The following is a 25,686-nucleotide window of genomic DNA, read 5'->3' on the forward strand; positions in this document are numbered from 1 at the left end:
CTTCCCGTCACCATCTCCTTTTCTCTGGCCATGTCGGGGGGTGGACACCCTGGAATACCTGTGCCCGGTGCCTTCCAATCAATCAATCTTCTTACTTATTGAGCACTACTGTGTGCAGAGCACTGTACTCAGCACTTGGGAGAGTACAATATGACAGAGGTAGTAGACACATACCCTGCCCACAACGAGATTACAACAGCAAGGTAAGTCTTCAGAAGTGAGACCTTGCTGAGGCAGTAGCTAGACAGACCTAGAAAGAGTTGGGTGGATGCTGTAGGAGATTCTGTCAACCAAACAGTCCATACCTTACCCCCACCGAAACTAATCTGGTTTGGGTCCAGTTTTTCTGTGGGTGCCAGATCAAACAGGGAAAGGCTTTTTTTTTTTAAGTGGTATTTGTTTAGTGCCTACTATGTGCCAGGGACTGAACTAAGTGCTGGAATAGAAACAAGCTAATCAGATTGGGCACAGTCCATGTTGCATATGGGGCTCACGGTCTTAATCCCCATTTTACAGATGAGGGAACTGAGGCATGGAGAAGTGAAGTGACTTGCCCAAGGTTACACAGCAGATCAGAACCCAGGTCCATCTGACTCCCAGACCTGTGTTCTATCCACTGGACCACACTGCTTCTCACTTGGGAGACTCCTCTGGTCTGAAACAGCCCCAGAACAGAAGACCCCAAAGTGAATTCTGATCAGGCTGCTCAAAAATATTGAGGCATTGTGTGTGTGTTGTGTGAGGGAGAGAGAGACACACACACCAAGACCTAGAACCATTCAGGATGTACCTGTTCAGACCCACCCCCAGATCTGTGCCAAACAAACTGGACTCTAGGGGGGAGAGGCCCAGACCCTCAAAGAGCAGGCCTTTACCTTTCTGCCTCCTTCCTTTAATGCTGGGAGATGTCAGGGAAATGGGTCCGTGTATTTCTCAGCAACTTTTCCTATTCTCAGTGGAATTTTCCTTCTAGAGGTGTTAGTGCAGTCCCTGGACCTCAAAATAGTTTGGCCCCTTCAACTTCAATAGTTTGGTGAAGGGGCCAGTACATGGTCTAACCATTACCATGACTTTGGCTCTCCTTCCTCTCCACAAGGAGGTAACCTGGTTCTGGGATTTGGCGTCTTGTTTCCGCTTTGGCATCAACTCTTGTCTCCTTCCGTTCCCCAGCTCTAGGAAAGGAAGGAAATGAAGTACCGACTTAGCAGTCAGGACTTCTGTGCTCTTGTACTGGTTCCACTCCCAACTTGCTGTGTGGAATCTTAGGCAAGTCTGGACTTTGGTGTTCCCCGTGGGGTGGTGGAAAATCGCCAGATGCGAGAAACATGAAACGCAGCAGAGGAGGAGGTGAGGGGCCGGAGAGAGGTAGAACCCCCAGATCTTAAGACTTCTGAACACCCCTGTGGCTGTTTGAGCAAGTCTCCAAGTTGCTCGTGCTCCCTTAGATCCCCTTAGATAGACGGGGGAATCAGCTTCTGTCACCACACCCTGGAACGGCCCATGTAGGGTGACTGTCTCTATATGTTGCCAACTTGTATTTCCCAAGCGCTTAGTACAGTGCTCTGCACACAGTAAGCGCTCAATAAATACGATTGAATGAATGAATGAAAAGGAGAAGAGGGAGAAACACATGCTTGGCCCCTTTAAGGAGGTTGGGGGCTGAAAAACAGCATGGCTCTGGGTGCCCTTGAGCTGGGTTCTTGTGGTCCCCCAGGATTGCAGGCCCGGGGACCCACTCCTTCACTCAATCTCTGAGCCTGTGAGTCCCATGTGGGACAAGGGACTGTGTCTGACCTGATTAACTTACATCAACTCCAAAGCTTAGAACAGTGCTTGACACGTAGTGAGCACCTAAAAAATGCCATAATAATAATACTCCCGGGATCACCGGAATTGGGTTGCAGTTAGATTATTAGGATCTGCTATGCAAGACCACTGCCCAAACTCATTCACCAACCTGTAAATGGAACCCGGCTCGTGTCAATAAGCGCTTAGTTCAGTGCTCTGCACACAGTAAGTGCTCAATAAATACGATTGATTGAATGAATGAATGAATATGACAGACAACCGCTGTTGTGGCAGAAAAATGACTGGTGCCAGTGTTGTGGGCAACAGCGTCTCACCCCTTCCTTTCTTGTACCAGACAAGAGACTCCCAGTGCTGTCCGTGAATCAGGCTCATCCCTGGCCTCATTTCTACTCTTCATGGAGAATATGGGTCTCTCAGTCAAATTCCAGAACAGCTTGCAAACACTCGGTTCAGGGAGACTCAGCTGTAAGGATCCAATCTGACCCGAATTTCCATGAAAACCCAACTGAGAAGGAATAGGAAGGAGAAGCAAAGCCGATTCAGTCATTTCTAAACATGCTATCTGATTTCTTTCCAGTTTTGGCCACCTGCTAAATCGCATCACTGCCTCAGGCCTCGTTTTTTTTATGGTATTTGTTAAGCCTTTACTATGCTGAGGGCTGAGGTGGATACAAGTTAATCACGTTGGACTTCCCTGTCCCACTAGACTCAAAGTCATAATTCCCATTTTAACAACTGAGGTAACCGAGTCACAGAGAAGCGACTTGCCCAAGGTCACAGCAGACCAGCGGTGGAGCAGGGATTAGAACTCGGGTCCTTCTGACTACGAGGCCCACGCTCTTTCCACTATCATCATCATCATCAATCGTATTTATTGAGCGCTTACTGTGTGCAGAGCACTGTACTAAGCGCTTGTGAAGTACAAGTTGGCAACATATAGAGACAGTCCCTACCCAACAGTGGGCTCACAGTCTAAAAGGCCGGCAGCACTAGGCTGTGCTGCTTCTCTTAGGCTTGTGGGAAAGAGGGCACTGTGATAGGACGGTTGCTGTCCCGGGGGTTGGGACTGCTGGGATTGATTTATAGTTGACTTTCCACTGTCCTCAACTTCAGTGTGCTGGTTCTCCCACTTGGAAGGGATGGGGAATTGGATTGGAATGGGAAATTTCAGAAGAAATTTCCAATCCTAACTGCTGGGAAACGCGCTGGTAAGAGTGTACCAGTAAAGAGAAAGTTCAAAGATAGGGTGGGCAGCTGGATGGGTGGGATAAGGGTGGTCCTGCTTTAAGACTTGAGACATGTGGGAAAGGTGGATCCTAGGGTCTGAATGCTGGCGGGGGCAAGAGGAAATGGGAGGAACTTGAAGGAACGTGTTTGGACGTGCTAAGAATGGGCCACACGGGGGCAGCAGAGGGTCACCCTCCGCTCTTATCAGGTCAGGTTTTATTTAGAACTAGTGGAAAATCTTAAGCTTCGTCCGGCTTAGACGTGTGCATGTACTCCTCCTCCTTTTTCCCGGCCTGCTTTTTCTTCCTCTAAATTTTTCCTGATATCCGTTCTTTGCTTCTGTCCTCTGGCCCCGAACTCTTTCATCGCTCTATCCCGTGGCCATGGGGGTCTCTGTGTCCGTCCCAACTTGGTACCTGCCTGTGTGTTTGAGTATTTGCATGGTTCCTAAGTATGTGTGCTTCATGTAGGTTTGGATTTGTCCTTATATAGGGGGAGATCTCTAGGTGTGTATTTGTGTGTGTGTGTGTGTGTGTGTGTGTGTGTGTGAGCTTGATACCTGCCTATGTGTTTGCATATTTGCATGGTTCCTAAGTATGTGTGTTTCACATAGGCTTGGATTTGTCCTTATAAACGGGGAGAGCTGGGTGTGTGTGTGTGTGTGTGTGTGTGTGTGTGTGTGTGTGTGTGTGTGTGTGTGTTTAGGTATGCTTATGAGAGGTGATAGGGATATTTGCTTATGTGTATTTGCAAGTCTAGTGTGCGTCGTTCTCTATGTATTGTGGGGGACATGAACTGCAGCTCCTAACCCTGTAACTTGCGGATTGGGGGGAGGAAACACACACACACACACTCCCCTCACACACACACACACACACACACACACACACACTCCCCGCACATAGATGTATATAAACATACCCCAAAGCACAAATTCATATAGATGCCTAGACCTCCAAATAGACCCACCACATTTACACATGTGCATATAGAACCTCTCTACTACATACATCATCATTATAATGGAGTCTACCATCAGGGGCAACAGATAAGCCTCAGTCCTGAGACTTCAGGACAGAGAACTTGCATAGTGGAATGGATTCTAATGCTAGTGGCTTGTGCACTGCCACTTGGCCTCCCTCATCCCTGTCAGTCAACAGAGCAAGTAGGCACAATCCCTGCCCTTAAGGAGCCCTAATGGATTGTAACCTCCATCTGAGGGAGGATATTCTAGGAGGGACTTTGGGCATGTCTGAGCCTGAGGAAGATTGTTTCCTCAACATGGCTCAGTCTGGTTGCCCTCTTATCCTCTCACAGGGTTGGGGGTTATCAGCTCCATTTTGCAGAAGGGGGAAATTGAGGCACAGAGAGGGTAAGGGACTTGGTTGGGGTCATCAAGCAAGGTACTGACAGATCTGAGAGTTAAACTGAGGAGCCCTGATTCTTCATCCTGATTCCCACCCTTACTACAGTCCTATGGCCTTCCTTTTAAGGGCTCTGCGAGGATCAGAGGCAGAGGAAAGAAATCCCCATAACCCGAGTTCAGGGGCTGCATTCTAGGACCCAACAGAACTCTTGCATTATCTCTACAGGAATAGCTGAGACTTCCCAGCTCCTTGGCCCCCTGAAGTGGGCCATGTTTTCCAAAAAGGTGGAGGAGCTGGAAACAGATCTCTCGAGTAACCACAGAAACCCGGCACTTTTGGGATGACCCAAGCAGACAGAGAGAGTTGGCACTCTAGAGGGATGGAGACGGCCTCACTTCTAGAGCCAAGTCGATATGAAGTCTTTCTACCTAGCCATGGGCTAGATGGTTATTATGTGGGGAAACAACAACACGAGGACTGCAAATCTACAGATGATGTTGTGACAACTAAGCTGTCACAATAACCACCACTCTCTGAGCCTTTAGTGAACCTAAGGATGGGCTGATCTGACTTGATTTCCATTAAAATATCACTAAGATGAATTTCTGCAGAGGGGTTGAAAAAGGATCAAGACAATTATATGGATTTAAAATCTGCAGAAGGAAAGAAATGGAAATTTTAGTTTTGGGTTTTGCCTCCATTTTGGAAAGCATATTTTTATGGTATTTGTTAAGCACTTACTATTTGCCAGGCACTGTTCTAAGTGTTGGTGTAGATGCAAGCCTGATCAGGTTGGACACAGTCTCTGTCCCACAAGGGGCTCATAGTCTTAATCCCCATTTTACAGATGGGGTAACTGAGGCACAGAGAAGTGATGTGACTTTCCCAGGGTCACACAATAGACAAGTGCCAGAGCTGGGATTAGAACCCAGGTATTTCTGATTCCCAGGCCTGTGCTCTATACTATAGGCCACGCGACTTCTCTACTAGAGATGGCCCCTTAGAAACCGGGTTTCCCTGCCCAAAGGGGAAAATATTCCCCTTAGGAATGGCCCTGCTCTCTCGTGATGCTTTCAGGTAAGTCAAACATATTGGGGAATGCTAGAAAAAGTAGAAGGGACATAAATCAGAGGCAAAGGATGTATTGCAAGGCAGCAGAGAGCAGCAGTCAGATAAGGGTAGCCAAAATGGACTATCCACTAATCCATCCACAGTCCTGCATGAGAGCTAGGACAATGGCCCTCCAGGATTGAGTTTTTTTTCTAGGTAGACGGGTGTAGGGCAAGGTTCAAACAGAGAAAGATGTTTTGCAAACTTGGGCCTGGGATGTTGGAGCAAAGGTGATGGCTCTATCTCAAGTGAACATTGGATTTCCAGAATACTTCTTCCCGCCTTTCCTCTCTCTCTCGCTATCTCTTGCACTTGGCCATGCAACGGGTAAGCTGCCCTTTTGGTTTGGAGCCACTCTAAAGGTCTGACTTCCTTCTAAGCTTCTCCAGCAAAGAAGGTGGGGGGTGCTGGTGAATCAGTCTCAGCTCAGCATCAGGAAGAGAACACCATCGGGGAGGGCATTGGACATTCAATTCCAACCTCAAATGTTCACCATCTGTCATACACCACTCACGATCATGGAAAATCAAATCCTTCCATCTGAGCTCTTCCACTGCCCTCCCTCTTTCCCTGGGCAGGATTTGCCCCTCCTGCTCCTGCCCCCCGAAATCATGTGTCTCTCCATGGACTGCCCTCTAGCTCAACTGGGCATCCTACATCATTGCAGGGCTTTCCTCCCCCTAAATGGAGTGGATTATTCAAAAATCACAATTGTCACCATCTCACAACCCAGGACTGAGATAGAGCCTCCATCTGCTGCCTTGCTTCCAGCCTGCTGCCGCAGATCCTCAGGCAGAAAGACTAGGAAAGGGGTTTGTCTAGAATAGCTGGTACAAATTATAGCAACTGTGGAGCTGGCCCCCAAGAACCATTAGATTTGGTCTCGCATTTCTTCCCAAGGAAGAAGGGCCGTTCTCTGTGTCCTCCTACTTCTCACACCAACTTCCTGAGAGTGGTGAATCCCATCTTCCTGATCAATTAATCAATAAAAAATAATAATAATGGTATTTGTTAAGTGTTTACTATGTGTCGAGCACTGTTCTAAGCACTGGGGTAGGTACCACCCAGAGTTTACAGTCTTCTAGACTGTGAGCCCGCTGTTGCATAGGGACCATCTTTATATGTTGCCAACTTGTACTTCCCAAGCGCTTAGTACAGTGCAATGCACACAGTAAGCGCTCAATAAATGAATGAATGAATAAGGAGGGAGAACAGGTATTGAATCCCCAGTTCAAAGATGAGGAAACTGAGGCCCAGAGAAGTGAAGTTACTTGCCCAAGGTGGCACAGCATGCTGAGAAGCAGTGTGGTCTAGTGGAAAGAGCATGGGCCTGGGAGTCAGAGGACTTGGGTTCTAATCCTGACTCTGCCAGTTGCCTGCTTTGTGACCTTGTGCAAGTCACTTAACTTCTCTGTGCCTCAGTTTCCTCATATGTAAAATGGGGATTCAGTACCTGTCCTCCCTCCTTCTTAGACTGTGAGCCCCATGTGGGACAGGGACTCTGTCCAATGTGATGAACTTTTATCTACCCCAGTGCTTAGAACAGTGCTTGACATATAGTAAGCCCTTAACAAATACCATGATTATCCACCCCATTTAGTACAGTGCTTGGCACACAATGATCACTTAACAAATACCACAAATTATATTATTATTGTTATACTTGGTTTCTTTCTTCTGTCTGTAATTTATTTTAGTGCCCATCTGCTGCACTAGACAAGTTCAGGGCAGGCTACTAACTGTATTGTACTCTCCTAAATGCTTAGTTCAGTGCTCTGCATATAGTAGCCACTTAATAACTACTATTGATTGAATGATTGATGGATTTGTTCTAGATCATACACTGCAGTTGTGCTAGAGTCAAGGCCAAAACCCGGGAGTCCTGATGCTCCTCCTGGGCTCTATTCATTCGGCCACAAAGCCTTGGATGGCTGAGGTCAACGGTGGCTTCGGGAACTCAACTCGGGCTTTCAGTGTCCCAGGCTAGTTTTTTTTTTGTCCTGTAACTGAACTATTATTGGCTTTGAGTCAGCCTCTCAGACTTGAAGATTTCTTTTTGTAAAGGAGCTTGTATGTATTTGCCCTCATGTGGGAGTCCATGTTTACATGTGAGGGCATATGCATTTGAGAATGTGCCAGGGAAGCAGCATGGCTCAGTAGAAAGAGCCCGGGCTTGGGAGTCAGAGGTCATGGGTTCTAATCCTGGCTCCGCCACTTGTCAGCTGTGTGACTTTGGGCTAGTCACTTCACTTCTCTGGGCCTCAGTTCCCTCATCTGGAAAATGGGGATTGAGACTGTGAGCCCCACGTGGGACAACCTGATCACCTTGTATCCTCCTTAGCGCTTAGAATAGTGCTTTGCACATAGTAAGTGCTTAACAAATGCCATCATTATTATAGTTATTGTGGTCACACATATGTATGCAGGTAGGCAAGCATATGTGTGTGACCACCTGTGTGTCTGTGGGTTTTGAGATGTAAACATCCTCCAGTAGTGAAATGGGAAAGGCATCCTGAGAGCCTGTTGCCCTCTGGGTACAAATCAGATAGTTCCGCCTTTGTCAGGAAGCTCTCCACCCCCCCACCCCCCCACCCCCACCGTGCTCCTTATACCCCAGGGCTGGTCCAGGAGTTGAGTTCAGAACTTCCCTGGGTGTGAGTGGATTTGGGAGGCAGTGGGAGCTGGGGTCCCTGCCTGGGATGAAGGCCAAGAAAAATGGCTATCGCAGATACATGTTCTTAGTGTTTAATATTCATACTGTTAGTACTAATGGGAAAATGCCAGAGAGACCGAAGGAGCGGATGAGAGCACACCCATCCCAGGGACTAATTACTAAAATGGTTGGCGTGGTAATAGAGCAAAGGAACATGGTTTTTTTTTCTTTCCAATTAACTCATTCATCTCTCAAACCCTCTGAGGAAGAGAAAGGAGCTGCACCCATATTCTTGGTGCTTCAGATGGGGAAACTGAGTCCCAGAGAAGAGGCATGGCAATAATGGGGACTCGAGAAGAAACTCAGGAGTTTTTGTCCACCATTTCCCACTCCTCAAAAACCTCTAATGGTTTGCCCATTCTTCTTCACATCAAGCAGAAATTCCTCACCATCGGCTTTAAGGCACTCAATCAGCTCTCTCCCCCCACCTAACCTCTCTCATCTCCCACTACACCCCAGCCTGCATACTTTGCTTCTCTCAAGATAACCTACTCATGGAGCCTTGATCTCATCTCATCTCTCTCATCCTCGACCCCTTGCTCACATCCTCCCTCCTGTCTGGAACTCCCTCCCCCTTCACATCCAACAGACCACTGTTCTCCCAATCTTCAAAGCCTTTCTGAAATTGCATGTCTTCTAGAAGGGCTTTCCTGGTTTATCTCTCATCTCTCCCTCTTATTTCCCCATCTAGTGTTCCCCTCTAGACTGTAAACTCATTGTGGTCAGGGAACATGTCTACCAACTCTGTTATATTGTACTTTCCCAAGTGCTTAGTACAGTGCTCTGTGCAAAGTAAAAACTCAATGCCATTGATTGATTGATCTATCCAGTGCCACTTCTGCATCACCTAACCCCCAACTACCCAGCCCCTGCTCCTGGTAACACCTACGTCTTTAAATTCTGTTGCTTCCCTCTACTTGCGATGCATTTTAATGCCTTTCTCTCCAACTAGATTGTAAGCTCCTTGAGGACAAGGATTGTGTCTGTTGAACTCTCCCAAGTGCTTAGTACAGGACTCTGCCCAAAATAAGCACTAAATACATACCACTGATTGAGTTTGAGCTTTAGAGCCCTATTAGGGCTTGGTGAGCCAGCAGGTTCTGTGGGTCCTGAGTCTGAGGCATAGGGTGGGGATGAAGTTGACCCTAGTTATGCTTAAATATGCCTCCAGTGCCCCTCCAGCATTCCCTGTTCCTTTCTGAGGAACATTTTGGTGCATTGCGACCATCAGCGAGCAAATCCAAGGCTGCAAGGGAGCCTGGGTCCATCTGAGTTCTTCTTCTGACTCTGAGTATGCAAGTTCTGCAGATCTCGGGCCCACCCGATCGGAGTGGGAACCAGGCATTCCCTAACTCTTCTGCAGCCCTGGACCCTGGGTGAGGGGATGAGGAAGTGGGGAGGTTCCCCTCTTTTGCTTACAGCTCTATAATGGGCAAGGGGAGAGGGGTGCAAGCACCTGCCTTGCCTCCCCCAGCATCTGTTTTGGAGACCCAAGGAGGTCTCCTGGGAGTTGAGAGTGGGTCAGGGTGGACTCCCCTTCAGCAAGCAGTGTGGCCTAGTGAGTAGAGCATGGTCCTGAGAGTCAGAAGGACCTGGGTTCTAATCCCTGCCCTGCCACTTGTCTGCTGTGTGACCTTGGGCAATTCACTTCTCTGTGCCTCAGTTACCTCATTTGGAAAATGGGGATTAAGACTGTGAGCCCCACGTGGGATATGGACATTGTCCAACCTGACCCCAGCACTTAGTACAGTGCCTGGCGCATACTAAATGCTTAACAAATACCATTAAAAAAAATTATGGGCTCATGTACTCTGGCTCCTTGCCTCCAAGCCAGACCACACCAACTGAGCTATCTCAGATTGATAATAGCAAAGGTGTTTAAGTGCTTACTATGCACCAAACATCAGGGTAGATATAAGATAATCAGGTCAGACACAGTCCCTGTCCCACATGGGGCTTGCAGTCGAAGTAGGAGGGAGTAGGATTTAATCCCTATTTTACAGGAGGAAACGGAGGCACAGAGAAGTTAAGTGACTTGCATACAGTGTTCTGCACACAGTAAGCGCTCAATAAATATGATTGACTGACAAGGTCACACACCTCACAAGTGGCAGAACTGGAATTAGAACCTAGACCTGTACTCTTTCCACTAGGCCACACTGCTTCTATTATTCTTATTCTCGTATCTTTAAAGATGTCCAGAGATGGAGATTCAGTAACTTCTTTTAGTAAACCTGTTCCTGGGACTAACAAGCCTTCAATCAAGAAGTTTCTCTAAATGTCTAATTTCAAATCCTGTTGCAGTGTCTTCCTATGTTTTGATTTTTATAGTGGTGAACCATATAAAACCCCTTTTAGAGTTGAAGGATGAAATTACCTCCCTGTCTTCTCTTTCCATTAAATAATCCCTATTCCTTTAACCCTTTTTTCTCAATTCAGTCTGGCCTTTTTTATGTGGTATTTGTTAAGTGCTTACTATGTGTCAGGCACTGTGGTAAGCTCTGAGAAAGACACAAGGTAATCGGGTTGGATACAGTCCATGTCCCACATGGGGCTCACAGCTTGAATCCCCATTTTACAGATGAGGTAACTGAGGCAAAGAGAACTTAAGTGAGTTGCACAAGGTCACACGACGTGACAGAATTAGAATTAGAACCCAGGTCCTTCTGACTCTGAGACCGTGCTCTTTTCCTCCACTAGGCTCTGCTTCCCTTTGCCTCTGTTCATTGAATTTTCAAGAATTTCATCTTTCTGATTTGAAGGCCATTGGAAAAAATAAGAGATAGGCAGCTCACCAATTAGGTATAGATTGAAAAAATCCATGAAAGGTCTTTTTTCCAACAGGGTACGCCTCTACTCGGCAATACCCCGGATCTAGAGCTGTACTATAGTGGAGAAAACCCCTGGCATCGGGAAAATTCCTGGCAAACTGAGCTTCTTGCTTCAGAAAAGACCTCTAGGGCGGGCGGGCGTCCCTCCATTCATTCAGTGGTATTTATTGAGCGCTTACTGCGTGCAGAGCACTGCACTAAGCGCTTGGGGAAGTACAATATAGCAATAAACATGACACATTCCCTGCCCGCCCTCCTCTCCTCTGCTCCCCCCATACTCTTTCTCCCTGCTACGGCAGGTCGCCCATCCACCTGAGCCTGGGACCGACGTCTAATGGAGAGCCAAGTCCCCCCATCCAAGCGCTGTAGGGTGCCCCTTTAGATCGGGTCTCAGGCTTCGGCACGGCATGATAACTGTTGGAGGGCGGAATTGGGGGGGGGGGGGGGGCGAGCCAGTGGGGCTGTTCCTCCCCGCCTAGGGACCGGCCGGACCGAGATCCCCGAAGACGAGAGGCTGGGGTGGGTGGCCCCTGTTTCCGTGCTTCACTCCTCCCCCTTCCTCGTTTTCCTCTTCCTCCTTCCACCTCCCAGTCCTCGCCCCAGTCCCCTCCCCGATCCGCGTCACCCTTCCTCCTTTGCATGCCTAGTCCAGGCTCCCTCCCCTTTTCTGCTTCTGCACCCCCCTGGCCGCAAAACTCCGCCCTTGGCCCGTCCCGTCCCGTCCCGTCCCGTCTCCTCCCCTTCCCGCAACCGTGCCCTAGGTGAGTTTTCTCTCTGCTTCTGGAGCCCGCGGCCGCCCAGGTGAGAGAGTCCGGGACCGAGACGGGTGAGCCGGGCTGCAGGCGGGAATCGCGGGGGGAAGTAAGCGAGGGAGGGGTGCCAAGAGAGAGAAGGAAAGAGGAGACCGTGAAGCCGGCAGGCGGTTTTCCTTGCTCTCCGTTGCGGGTCGGGGTCCTTATAATAATAATAATAATAATAATGGCATTTATTAAGCGCTTACTATGTGCAAGCACTGTTCTGAGCGCTGGGGAGGTTACAAGGTGATCAGGTTGTCCCACGGAGGGTTCACCGTCTTCATCCCCGTTTTACAGATGAGGTAACCAAGGCACAGAGAAGTTAAGTGACTTGCCCAAAGTCACACCGCTGACAAGTGGTGGAGCTGGGATTTGAACCCATGATCCCTGACTCCAAAGCTCATGCTCTTTCCACTGAGCGACGCTGCTTCTCACCACAGCACTCTGCCCCAAGGGAGGAGAAAGGCAGGTGGGGAAGGGGGAATTTCCAAAGAGTTCCAAAAGGGGACCTGATGGCTCTTTGAAGGTCGGTCAGGGAAGGAGCCCCTCTCAGGGTGGCACCTGGAGAGATTCCAGTACTCTACCAGACTCTACTACAGGAGGGAGAGTCAAGCAGAGGCCTGTCCATTCCATTCCTAGGTTGGCCAGTGGCTAGTGAATGGAAGGCAATCTGCTGCAAGTCAGAATTCTCCGGTGCTGGGCAGCAGTGGCATGGGAGAGAGCCGAGGGTGGAGACTCAAGTTTACTGCAAGGAAGGAGGTGATGGTAAACCACTTCCTTATTTTTACCAAGAAAACTGTATGGATACACCACCAGAACGATTGCAGGTGGAGGTGGGCCGTTCTGGGAGAGATGTGTCCATGGTGTCGCTGTGGATCGGACACGACTCGACAGCATAAGACAAGACAGGGAGGGAGCGGGGGAGATGTCGTGGAGGGTGACGCCCTTTGAGACTCATAGGTGGAAGCGAATAGACTATGGGGAGGGGTTCTTGAGGGTAAGTGCCTGTCTTGGAGCAAGAAGGTCTTTTGGAGGACCCGCACTGACTTGCAGGGTGCATGTGTTTATGGATGGGTCTGACAGGGTCAGGAAGGCAACTGGTCACGGTCAGCTGCATCCTTGGACAGGGACTGGCAACTTTACTTTCTCTTTCCCCATTCATCCCCCCGCTTCCTCCAATCCAAGCTCTCCACACCCTTCCCTCCCAAGGGCTGAATGTGGTCTATGCCAAGAGCAGGAAGAGCATCACCTGGGAGCAGCATACAGTGCTCGCCTTTTCTGAGGACCTAGCCCTAGCCCTCATTGTACCTCGTTCTCACCTGTCCTGCCTTCGACCCCCGGCCCACATCCTCCCCCTGGCCTGGAATGCCCCCCCTCCACACATATGCCAAGCTAGCTCTCTTCCTCCCTTCAAAGCCCTACTGAGAGCTCACCTCCTCCAAGAGGCCTTCCCAGACTGAGCCCCCTTTTTTCCTCTCCTCCTCCCCATCCCCCCAGCCCTACCTCCTTCCCCTCCCCACATCACCTGTATATATGCTTGTACAGATTTATTACTCCATTTATTTTACTTTACATAGTTACTATTCTATTTATTTTGTTAATGATGTGCATTTAACTTTAATTCTATTTATGTCCAGAAACACTCTGGGCATATCACTCCCCTCCTCAAAAATCTCCAGTGGCTACCAATCAATCTGCGCATCAGGCAGAAACTCTTCACCCTGGGCTTCAAGGCTCTCCATCACCTCGCCCCCTCCTACCTCACCTCCCTTCTCTCCTTCTACAGCCCAGTCCGCACCCTCCACTCCTCCACCGCTGATGTCCTCACCGTACCTCGCTCTCGCCTGTCCTGCCATCGACCCCCGGCCCACGTCATCCCCCGGGCCTGGAATGCCCTCCCTCTGCCCATCCGCCAAGCTAGCTCTCTTCCTCCCTTCAAGGCCCTGCTGAGAGCTCACCTCCTCCAGGAGGCCTTCCCAGACTGAGCCCCTTCCTTCCTCTCCCCCTCGTTCCCCTCTCCATCCCCCCCATCTTACCTCCTTCCCTTCCCCACAGCACCTGTATATATGTATATATGTTTGTACATATTTTTTTACTCTATTTATTTATTTATTTTATTTGTACATATCTATTCTATTTATTTTATTTTGTTAGTATGTTTGGTTTTGTTCTCTGTCTCCCCCTTTTAGACTGTGAGCCCACTGTTGGGTAGGGACTGTCTCTATATGTTGCCAATTTGTACTTCCCAAGCGCTTAGTACAGTGCTCTGCACATAGTAAGCGCTCAATAAATACGATTGATGATTTATTGACGACTTGACACCTGTCCACATGTTTTGTTTTGTTGTTTGTCTCCCCCTTCTAGACTGTGAGCCCATTGTTGGGTAGGGACCGTCTCTATATGTTGCCAACTTGTACTTCCCAAGCACTTAGTACAGTGCTCTGCACACCATAAGCGCTCAATAAATACGATTGAATGAATGAATAGTATCCCCTTCCTGGGGCTTGTTGGCATGAGATGTCTTTCCATGATGTCTTGCACATGGAAGCAGCATGGCTCAGGGGAAAGAGCCCGGGCTTTGGAGTCAGAGGTCATGGGTTCAAATCCCTTCTCCGCCATTTGTCAGCTGTGTGACTTTGGGCAAGTCATTTAACTTCTCTGGGCCTCAGTTCCCTCATCTGTAAAATGGGGATTAAGACTGTGAGCCCCACATGGGACAACCTGATAACCTTGTAACCTCCCCAGTGCTTAGAACAGTGCTTTGCACATAATAAACGTTTAATAAATGCCATTATGATTATTATTATTATTATGAGATCTGCCATCAAGGCCCACTGCTATAACCAAGACACGCTCACACCTGACCTTGTCTCCTCTCCTTGCAGCCCCATAGAATGGTGCCCCCCGGCCCTCTGCACATCCCGGACTCCCCCCGTGCTGAGGGCCTCAGGTGAGCCTTGGAGCAGAGTTTCCTCTCTGAGATGGGGCCTGTCATCGGTCTGCTGCTCCTGACACTGCTCCATGTCCCAGGAGGGCTGGGCAGTACGGATCCCTGGAAGTGTCCCCGGATTCCCTTTGCTGCCACTCGGAACTTCACCGTGAGGTACGAGGTACACAACTTCACTGCCAGTGGCCCCATTCAAGGCCTGTTGGCTTACAGGAGTGTGGAGGGTGCCGCAGTTTTTGTGGCCACGCAGAACCGGCTGCATGTGCTGAATGCAGCCCTGGAGAGCCAGGGAGTGCTGAGCACTGGCCCCACGAGAGACCCGACCTGTGAGACCTGCGCCTCGTGCAAAGATGGGGCTGCAGACCCATGGAGGTCTGATTCCAAGGACACAGACAACCAGGTACTGGTAATGGACCCCTATGAATCATGGCTGTTCAGCTGTGGGAGCACCTTACAGGGCCGCTGCTTCCTGCACGAGCTCAAGCCCCACAACGGTTCATTCCACCTAAACCACACCCTGTGTCTCTTCTCTCCAGAGCACAACAAAATCACCGCCTGCCCAGACTGTGTGGCCAGCCCGATGGGCACGCAGGCTCTGGTGCTGGAGCACGGTTACTCCGTGTACTTCTATGTGGCCTCGTCCCTCAACTCCACCGTGGCCTCCCAGTACAGCCCCGGCTCGGTCTCCATTCGCCGGCTGAGGAGCTCCCAGGATGGCTTCTCCCCAGACTTCCAGATGCTGTCAGTGCTGCCCGCATACTGGGACACCTATCCCATCGAGTACGTCTATGCCTTCCATTACCGCTCCTTTGCGTTCTTCCTGACCGTGCAGCGGGAGCACCTGGAGGCCAGCACCTACCATACACGGCTGATCCGGCTGAGCGCTAAGGAGAATGACCTGGGCCAGTACCGGGAGCTGGTCCTGGACTGCCGCTTCGAGACCAAGCGGCGGAGGCGCCACGTCCAGGGGCCGCCTACCCACAGGGTATACAATGTTCTCCAAGCAGCGCACCAGGCCCCTGTGGCCTCCAGACTGGCTGAGGAGCTGAACATCCCGGAGGGGGAGGAGGTGCTGTTCGGGGCCTTTGCTGTGAGCCAAGATGGCAGCTTGGCTCCGAGCCCCAACTCTGCTGTCTGTGCCTTTCCCATGAACATGATCAACCTGGCCATCGAGCAGGGCATGGATGGGTGCTGTGAGCCTGGGGCCCACGAGAGGAGGGTACTCCGGGGTCTCGAGTTCTTCCAGCCCAGAGGGTTTTGCCCTCACCCGGTGAGTTCCAGGAGATGAGCTAGGGACGGGAAAGGGGGTTGGATGTGATGGGGAACTGCTTCTCCTGTGACCACCAGCAAGCGATTGAGCAGCAATTCAGGCGGGGTTCTGGGTGGAAATCCTTCCTATTTTCTGTCTTGGACAGCATGGAGTGTTTAGGCGAGAACTCAAATGGAAGAAATCCCGCTATTTCCATTCCCTCCCCAACCATTACCCTCCTATCCTGGACCCTTCTCTTCCCACCCAAACCTCGTAAGATGGGCACCTTTCTGCTAAGCTCTGCTGGCCAGAGTTGATGATGATGATGATTGTATTTGTTAAACCCTTACTACATGTCAAGCACTGTTCTAATCTAAGCGCTGGAGTAGGTACAAGTTAATCAGGTCAGACACAATCCCTGTCCGTGTCACAGTCTAAGTAGGAGGGAGAACAGGTATTGAATCCCCATTTTACAGTTGAGGAAACTGAAGCACAAAGAAATTAAGTGATTTGCCCAAGGTCACACTGCAGCGAACGGGCAGGTCCTCTGATCCCTGGGCTTGTGCTCTTTCCACTAGACTATGCTGGTTCTCTTGAGTGTAGCTGGGCTTTCAGCTCCTTTCTGGGCCCCATTTTCAGTCCAGCTGTTGTACAGAGAACTTCCCCCAGGCCTTGGCCCAACCCTGGGTGCGTTTGATTTATTAGGTAGTTTCCGTGGTTACATGCAGACTGAGTTGCACCATGGATTGGGCCTCACCACACCCACTTCCTTTCACCCCGCTCCACTCCCCCTCCCTCCCTGTCCCCCCTCCTTACCTCATCCCAGCCGTTGAAGCAGTCCCCCAATTCTCGGTCCTGATGAGATTACTTTGATTCAGTATGAACACCCAGGAGGTAATAAGAAGGGGTGCTTTGGGGGGTAAGAGTTTCAGACCCCTTTACTCCCAGGCTTGGGGGCTGTTCAGGCCAGGTTAACTGCTTGGTATCCCTCAGGCAAGTGGGGGGAGTGTTGCCCAAATCTGTGATTGGCACAAGTGTTTGTTTTCCTTGTATAACCCCGGCTGTTTCCGAAGCAGAACTAAGGATGGGACAGTTAACACTTTGCCCTCACTCAGGCTTCTGCCTGGGAACACCCTGGAAGCCTGGAATGTTTCCCCTCTGGGCAGAGGGGGCCCCCCGTGTGTCTCTGGATTCCAGGAGCTAGGTTCTGCTGGCCACCACCCACAGTCAAGCTGAGGAAAGCAGCAAATGCAGTATGGGGTGGGGGGCGGGTGTGTGTGTGTAAAATGGGATGAGGAGGGTGGAAGAAGCAAGTTTACCATTCCTGTCAGCACCTCTCACTCCCCCAGGACTGCCGCTGCCCAGATGGTAGCAAGGAAATGGGGTAGGGGTAGAGGAGAGGGTAGAGCTTCTTGGGGCATGGTTTGCTCCTCCATCCATCAACCTTTAGCTCTATGCTAGGGAGGTGGATTCAGAGGGAGCAGCCCCTAGGGTCGGGGATCAGACCAAAAGTGTTGGTCAGGGAAGCTGTGGGACAGTCAGTCAGTCAATCATATTTATTGAGCACTTACAGTGTGCAGAGCATTGTACTAAGTGCTTGGGAGAGAACAATATAACAGGCACTTTCCCTGCCCACAGTGAGTTTACAGTCTAGAGGTGGAGACAGGCGGTGGGCCTAGCCTCTCAGGCTGCTGCTTGTCTCTCCATGGGCAGGGTCTCGGCCTTCAAGATGCCTTTTCTGGTTAGCTTCTAGGGGAGATGAGGCAGTAATAATAATAATTGTGGGATTTGTTAAACTTTTACTACGTGCAAGCACTATACTAAGCAGTGGGGTAGATACAAGATAATGAGGTTGGACACAGTTCCTGTCCCACATGGGGCTCACAGTCTACAGGGGTAGGAAGAATGGATATTGAATCCCCATTTTACAGATGTGGAAACCAAAGCCCAGAGAAGTGAAGTGATTTCCCTAAGCTCACACAGCAGGCAAGTGGCGGAGCAGGGATTGGAACCCAGGTCATCTGACTCCCAGGCCCGGGCTCTTTCCCCTAGACCACACACTGCTTCCTTAAACAAGGAGGTCAAAGAGAGAGGAAGGGGGATGGAGTCGATGGGGAAGGGGAGGGCTATGCTGAGGAGATTTGGGATGAAGATAGGGTAAATTCACCATCAAGGCAGCTTAATTAGGGCAACATGGTCCAACACTGGTCCTGTGGATCAGATGCACACACTGGATCATTCAAAGGGCTTCAGGAATCCCCTCCAAGTTGCCCACTTGCCCAGGCAAGCCCTCAGCCCCTTCCCCAAATGCACACATGCTTCCAGTCAAGAGATTAGAGTGTCAGGTGGGGAGTAAGGACTCCTGGGTTCTGCTTTGCCAGGGTGGATGAGTCCCAGTTCTCTTCAGGGTCTCGGGTTTCCCAATTGTAAAATGGGGAGAATGTAGTGTTTAGGCTCTGAGATCCTCTGCCAAAAGGGGCTAGAGTCCTAAAGGCCTCTGGGCTGGGCCACTCCCTATGTTTAGGGGGCAGTTCAGGGATGGATTCTGCTCCCAGTGAATTTTCCTTTCCCCTTACATCCATCTGGTTGGGGGACTGATAGGCTGAGTTGAAATTGGTCATCACCCTGCCCGTGTGTGTGTGTTTGTGTGTGTCTCTATGATTCTTTCTCTCCCTCCATGTTTGGTGTGTACATTCCGGGGCAGGAGGCCCCATGCAAATTCAGGAAGCTTATAAACATCTGGCCCTGTATGGAGCTGTTGTGACTGGTTGAGGCTTGGCCAGGGTGGGGTATATACGCTTGTCTACTTGGCAGGAAAAAACAACCTCCCTTTGGCAATAGGCATGCATGACGGTGGCCCACTGAACAGTCCAAAGGAGTTGTGCAAGAGCTGTGATTTACCTGAAATCTCTTTCTTCCCCTCCACTCTCTGCAGACTTGATTGTGGGGGGTGGGGGTGGGAGGCCAGAGTTCCCTTCAGTGGAGAGGCCGGCCCCTCAGGGGTCACTGACAAATGGGAACCTGGAGCAATTGTAGGAAGAGAAATTTACCTTCGGCTTAAGGAAGAATTTTTCGACAGTGAGGATTGGTGAATGCTGAAAGAAACTCCTGAAGATTCCAGATCGCTTTCCACAGAGTTTGGGAGCATATCAAAGAGCTCGAAGGAGTCTCTAGAGATCTTCAAGTATGGGCCTAGCTGGATCTAGGCCTGCTGAATTTTGGGGATCAGATGAAATCAAGCTCATTTCTGGGCAGGGGAAGTCATCTAGAAATCTTTAAGGGTAGGAGAGACAACCAGCTGAGGTGACTTCAGTAGTTCTTCATGGAGGCAGGGGATGAGCTAGTTGACTCGTTGAGGTCCTTTGTACCCTCAGGAGCTTAGGATTCAGTGAGTCCTCCTATTTAGACTGTGAGCCTCATGTGGGACAGGGACTGTGTCTTACCTGATTAACTTGCAACTACCCCAGCGCTTAGAACAGTGCTTGACTCAAAGTAAGCACTTAAAAATACTATAATAATAATAATAATACAGTCTAAGCAGTGATGCATGGTGAGTAGTGGGGCAGAAAGGGGAGAGGGAGGGAGGAAACAGAAGCAAGCATTTATCGTTCTTCTACACCTCTTTCTCCCCCAACTCCTGAGATGTGCCCACCACCACCACCCAATCCTCTAGGTATGAACTCTCTGGGCTCAGGGCACAGCAGAGTGCTAAAGCAAGTTCTGTACTTCTTCAAGCCAAAGTGTTGGTGGTTGGAATCGAGTTGGAGTGGGCAGGGAGGGATGGGGTTCTGTGCTAGAGGTCAGTGCTTAGTACAGTGCCCTGCACACAGTAAGTGCTAAATAAATTCCATCGCTACTAGCCACGCTGGGACTCAGCTTCCTGGCCTGAAGGCCCAGCATGGCCATCTTCTCTAGGAATCAATCTACACAGTTCACCTCTTCCATCCTTGCAACTCTCCCCTCTTTGGGCTGGGGCCTTGGTCCTCCCCAGCATATTAGGGGTTCCAGATTCCCCCTCCTCAAGTCATGAGGCACTCCCGGGAGCCCTAGGCCCCCACTTTCGGAAAGGACTTAACTGGTGTGTGCATAGTCTGGGCCTTGGAGGAATTGGGGAGAAGGAGGAGATGGAAAAGGTGATCAGGGGTACTGCGTTGGGTGGGACCAGACCCAAATTCGGTTGTCTGAAAGAAGGCTGGTGGTGGTGGCCATGGTGGCATATTGGTGAGCCTAGTGTGAGGTAGCTAGTAGGGGCAGGGAAGTGCAGAGAAAAGGCAGTAAGTGCTGACCCCCCACCCCCTGTGCAACCAAACCCTGCCATGTCAGAGAAGCAGCGTGGCTTAGTGGAAAGAACACGGGCTTGGGAGTCAGAGGTTGTGGGTTCTAAAGCCGGCTCCACCGTGTATCAGCTGTGTGACTTTGGGCAAGTCACTTCACTTCTCTGTGCCTCAGTTGCCTCATCTGTAAAATGGGGATTAAGACTGTGAGCCCCATGTGGGACAACCTGATTACCTTGTATCTACCTCAGCGCTTAGAACAGTGCTTGGCACATAGTAAGCGTTTAACAAATACCATCATCATCATCATCATCATCATGTCCTAGGTCACCACTGCTTCTATGGCCGCAGTTGTGGAAGTGGCAGCTATGACTATGGTGGCCGCAGGTTCAGAGACAACTTCAGTTTCTGTTTCTGGGAATTTACCTGTTGCTGCAGGCAGCCCTTCACTAAAGGTGTTATCTCATGGAATAAGTGTTGTTATCTGTGGTATGTGTGTATGTGTGTGCCTATCTGTGTTTGTACGTGGGGCGTTTTCTTTTACCCCTAACTCATTGGTTCTGCCTTGCTCTGGCTTTGACTCAGCCTCCATCCTGCTTCTCCTTCCAGCCTCTTCCTCTTTGCACCCTCTCTGTGCCCTCCACACCCTCCCATTCTCGGGCTATTGGTCCTACACCCTGAAAGCCTCACCTCCTGTCCTGCATTGCTGTTCCAACACTTTAAGGATGGGGGCTTTAGCTGTAAGGGATTAAAGGAACCCATAAAGTTCAAAGAGGAATGCAAGGAGCAAGGCTTGTCAGACAGCAATTCCCAGCACAATCAGTAGTTAAGACTCTTGGGTTCTCTCCTGGAGCATACCACCAACTGGGGGCCTCTGCATCCTAGCCACCCCTTCCAGTACCACTGTTTAAAGCCAGATTAAGACTCCAGAGGATCTTAGATAGCAGAAGCTAGAGGACGCAGTGGGTGGGGTGGTAGGGGATGGTCAGGGTGAAGGAGACAGGTCCTCGGACCAAAGTTCCTCCGACAGCTACCTTCAGGGGCTATGGCATTGCCCACATTGATCACAGCAGAAGTAAGGAGAAGGATGTTGTCAGGCTGGCACTGTGGGTTTGTGACAACGTTGTCTCTTCTCTGCCGTCCCCCGCTCCCCAGAAGGCTGGAAACCATTTGCCAGTGATACTGTTTGGTCTAGAAATAGTCCCCACAGCATTCTTGGGGGAAGATCTGTTTCCCTCATCTGATTCTGCAGTTTGGTGTAATCCCTATGGAAGAACTGCAGAGCTGTAAACAAGAGTAGGCTACAGTAGAGAGGCCTATTCTGGGGTTTCATCTCCTCAGGGTGAGCAGTTGAGGTTCCAGGAGGGTTTTATGGGGTGCTGCCTTTCCCCTATCTGGGCATGGCCTGTGCAATCTTATCAATAAATCAATGGTATTTATTGAGATCTTACTGTGTGCAGAGCACTGTACTAAGCACTTGGGAGAGTACAATACAACAGAGTTGGTAGACGTGTCTTCTGGCAGTCTTCTCTGCCATTTGGGCCCCTTCTTCAGAAATCATCTTTCTGAAGCCTTCCTAAACGAATCCCTCTTATCCATCTAATCCCTTCAGCAATCCCCTTACATCTGCGAAGGTCTGTGATTTTTAGTCCAACAATAAGTGATATTTTTTGAGCCCTTACTGGGTGCAGACCACTGGACTAAGCGCTTGGGACAGGACAGTACAACAGAGTTGGCGGACATGTTTCTAGTCCACAGGGAGCTTTTTCTGTTATATTTCCATTTGAGTTCCAGTATGTACCACACAGTGTGTCAAGATTTGTGTGGCATATGAAAGTGTATGTTTGGATAGTATGTCAATTGCTCTGATTTTTTAAATCTTCCTATTCCACTTGTGTTTGTCTTCTCCTTCCCACTAAATTGCAGACTCTTTGAGGGCTTCCTCTTTTCTCTTCTTCGTCCTCCCCTGGTGCTAGGCACGCAACAGGTAGGAGCTCAATTAGGGCTGCTGCCGATCATCTGACTGACTGCCTAGAGGCCTCCTGATTCTCAAAAGCCAGATTTACTTCCTGTGCAGTTAGACTGACACGTGCTGCAACCCATTCTGGCTCCAGGCTGAATCACCCTAAGCAAGCAAGCCGGGTCAGCTGCTGGTGATGCCAGAGAGAACGTTTTCTTTCCCTGAAAATGTGGGTTACCTTCCACTCGGCTGATCCCCCCGCCCCCGCCACCGCCGAACCCCACCACTCTTCCTGCTCACCTTGAACTGAATTGTGGTTGGATCATGTCCCCTCCTCTTCTCTCCCCAACCTCACCCCACCAAACCCCACCCCCTTCTTCTGGGTTGGGATGTGGCTGTGTAAAGTGATTGTGCCAGGTGCTGGCTTCACTACCTCAGAGGCCAAAGTCCAAAGGGTCTTCTAGGAGCAAAAAGTCTTAGTGTCTGAGACAGCCAGTAACTTCCTCACAACCAGTAACAGGAAGTGGGGGCTGCCTTATAGCTTTTGACTCTGCAGTTGAGGTCAGAGGTTGAGGGGAGCGGGGTTTCTTTGAAATCCCCAGGGAATGGCTGGGCTTTCTCCAGGAGGCTGGACTTCCAAGGGTGATTGTTATCCTAATCCAGCTCCTAATAATATTACTGAGGCACTTAAGTGCATACTATGTGTTAAGCCCTGGGGTAGATACAATCAGGTCAGACACAGTCCCTGTCCCATGTGGAGCTCACAGTCTAAGGGGGAGAAGGAGGGGGTATTGGATCCCCATGAGGAAATTGAGGCACAGGGCAGTCAAGCGACATGCCCTGTGTCACACAGCAGACAACTGGCACAGCTGAGATTAATAATAATAATAATAATAATAATGGTATTTGTTAAGCGCTTACTGTGTGCTAAGCACCCACCTCTTTGTTCTTTCCACTAGGTCACAGTGCTCCTAGTGGAATCATCAACTCTTGGTTCCTGGGGAATGGGGAAAATGAGGCCCAGAGAGAGAGAGAAGAAAATGACTCCCCAGTCAGGGAGAATTTGGCCTACTGTGGAGGCAGGAGAACAGGCAGCATGGTCTAGTCGAAAGGGCGTGGGCTTAGGAACCATAAGATCTGATTTCTAGTCCCAGCCCTATGCCAAGCCTGCCGGGTGATCTCCAGACAAGCCACTTCTGGGTCTCAATTTCCTCATCTGTAAAATAGGACTGATGATAATACCTGCTTCTCCCTTACAGGGATGTTGTGAAGACAAAATGAGCTCCCTTGAGGAGCTCATCTGCTCTCGTAGCTTCACACTACCACTGCTCCGTGGCTGACTCCCAAATCCACCTCACTATCAATCAGTCAATCAATCAGTCAAACTTATTGAGTGCTTACTGTGTGCAGAGCACTGTACTAAATGCTTGGGGGGAATACAACACAACAGAGTTGGTAGACACGTTTCCTGCCCACAAGGAGTTTATGATCTCGAAGACTAGCCTTGACCTCACTCCTCTACAATCTCACATTGCCTCCTGCTTCCAAGGCATCTCTGTATGGATGTCCCACTGGCTCCTCAAATTCAGATGTCTAAAACTGAACTCCTCACCTTCCCTCTGAAATCCTTTCCTCCACCTAACAAACTTCAATCACTGAAGACAACACCACCATTTTCCCTCTCAAACCCACCTCCTTGGCATTATCCTTGACTCTTCTTTCTCTTTCAAGCTGCGTATTCAGTCTGTACAGATATCACCTCTTCATCTCCATCCAGACACCCACCATGCTTGTTTAAGCACTTGTCACATCCCTTCTCGACAACTGCATCAGCCTCTTTGTTGACCTCCTTGCCTCCAGTCTCTCCCTATCTTCGGTTTATATTTCACTCAGCTGCCTGCATCATTTTTCTCAAACATTATTTTGTGCGTGTCCACTCAGTCCTTCAAAACTTCCAATGGTCACCCATTCCTCTCGCATCAAGCAGAGATTCCTGACCACTGGCTTTAAGTCACTCAATCGGCTCTCTCCCCACTATTTATCCTTGCCCCTCTTCTACTACACCTCTGTTTACATATTTTGCTCCTCTCAACCCAACCTCCTCACTGTGCCTCGTTCTTGTCTGTCCTGCTGTTGACTTCTTGTCTCATGTCCTCCCTTCTTCCTGGAACTCCCACCCCCTCTTCACATGTGACAGACCACCTCTCACCCCATCTTGAAGTCCTTTTTTGATATCCCATCTTCTGGAGGCCTTCCCTGATTAATTTCTCATCTTCCCAACCTATTTCCCCACTTCGGCTCCTTAAACAGTTGGGTACTCACTACTTCCACAGCACTTATGAACACATTTTTATACTCCATTGCTCCCCTTTCCTGTAACTTATTATCGTGTTACCTCCTCCACTAGATCCCTCCCTTGAGGGCAGGGATTTTGTCTACTAACTCTACTGTGTTCTTCCAAGCTCTCAGTACAATGCTCTGCATACAGTAGGTGCTCAATAAATGCTATTAGTTGATTGATTGTAAGTGATTTGGAAAAGTAAGAGGGCTGTACAAATGCAAGGTATCATTACCGAGGGCAACTGCTGGGGGAAAAGGATAGAAAGCAGAGGAAAGTGGCTGCACCAGAAGCAGTGTTCTTGGTTCCGAGATTGGTGTTTTGTTAGATCATGTCGAACCTGGAGTGAGGTTTCAGGAGGACCTTAAGTAATCAATCATTTAATGGTATCTGAGCGGTTATTGTGTCCAGAGCACTATATTAAGTGATTGGGAGAGTACAGTGCAATAGAAGCTGCATAGAACCTCCCCAGTGCTTAGAACACTGCTTTGCACATAGTAAGTGCTTAATAAATGCCATTATTATTATTATTATTATTATAGCCTAATGAAAAGAACATGGACCTGGAAGCCAGAGGATCTGTGTTCAAATCGCAGCTCCACCACTTGTCTGTATGTGTCCTTGGGAAAGTTACTTAACTTTAACTGTGCCTCAGTTACTTCATCTGAAAAGTAGAGATTAAGACCGTAAACCCTGTGTGGGCTAGAGACTGTGTCTAACCTGATTATCTTGTATCTACCCTAGTGCTTAGACAGTGCCTGGCCCATAGGAAACGCTTAACAAATACCATTAAAAAAAAGTAGGTAGACACAATCCCTGTCCATGGGGAGCTTACAGACTAGAGAAGGAGAATGCAAAAGAATGCAGAAGAGCAGGGGTAAAGGCAAAATGAGGGGAGGAGGGGGCCTAAGCAGAATTATGCTTGGGAAATAGCATGGCCTAGTGGATAGAGCACAGGCCTAGGAGTCAGAAGGACCTGGGTTCTAATTCCGGCTCTGCCACTTGTCTGCTGTGTGACCTTGGGCAAGTCGTGTCAATTCTCTGTGCCTCAGTTGCCTCATCTGTAA

General features: G+C 49.6%; 1 protein-coding gene and 1 non-coding gene across 7 annotated transcripts in view; both read left to right on the plus strand.

Annotated features, from left to right (window-relative positions):
- Positions 1-11,800: 11,800 nt before the first annotated feature.
- The window catches only part of MST1R (macrophage stimulating 1 receptor), a 30,154-nt gene continuing 16,268 nt past the window's right edge, over positions 11,801-25,686 (plus strand). For 5 of the 6 annotated variants that reach the window (XM_038740607.1, XM_038740609.1, XM_038740612.1 and 2 more), the window contains exons 1-2: positions 11,801-11,858; positions 14,737-16,068. In XM_038740607.1, coding sequence (XP_038596535.1) covers positions 14,833-16,068 — 1,236 coding nt within the window. In that variant the 5' untranslated portion in view covers positions 11,801-11,858; positions 14,737-14,832. Of the gene's footprint in view, positions 11,884-14,736; positions 16,069-25,686 lie in introns of all 6 variants that reach the window. The other variant, XM_038740608.1, reaches the window with a different exon arrangement.
- On the plus strand, positions 12,395-12,532 carry LOC119920549. The gene has a single exon (XR_005448286.1). It is a non-coding gene; the product is annotated as a small nucleolar RNA SNORA7 (small nucleolar RNA).

Source organism: Tachyglossus aculeatus, chromosome X1, assembly GCF_015852505.1.
Source record: "Tachyglossus aculeatus isolate mTacAcu1 chromosome X1, mTacAcu1.pri, whole genome shotgun sequence".
NCBI lineage: Eukaryota > Metazoa > Chordata > Mammalia > Monotremata > Tachyglossidae > Tachyglossus > Tachyglossus aculeatus.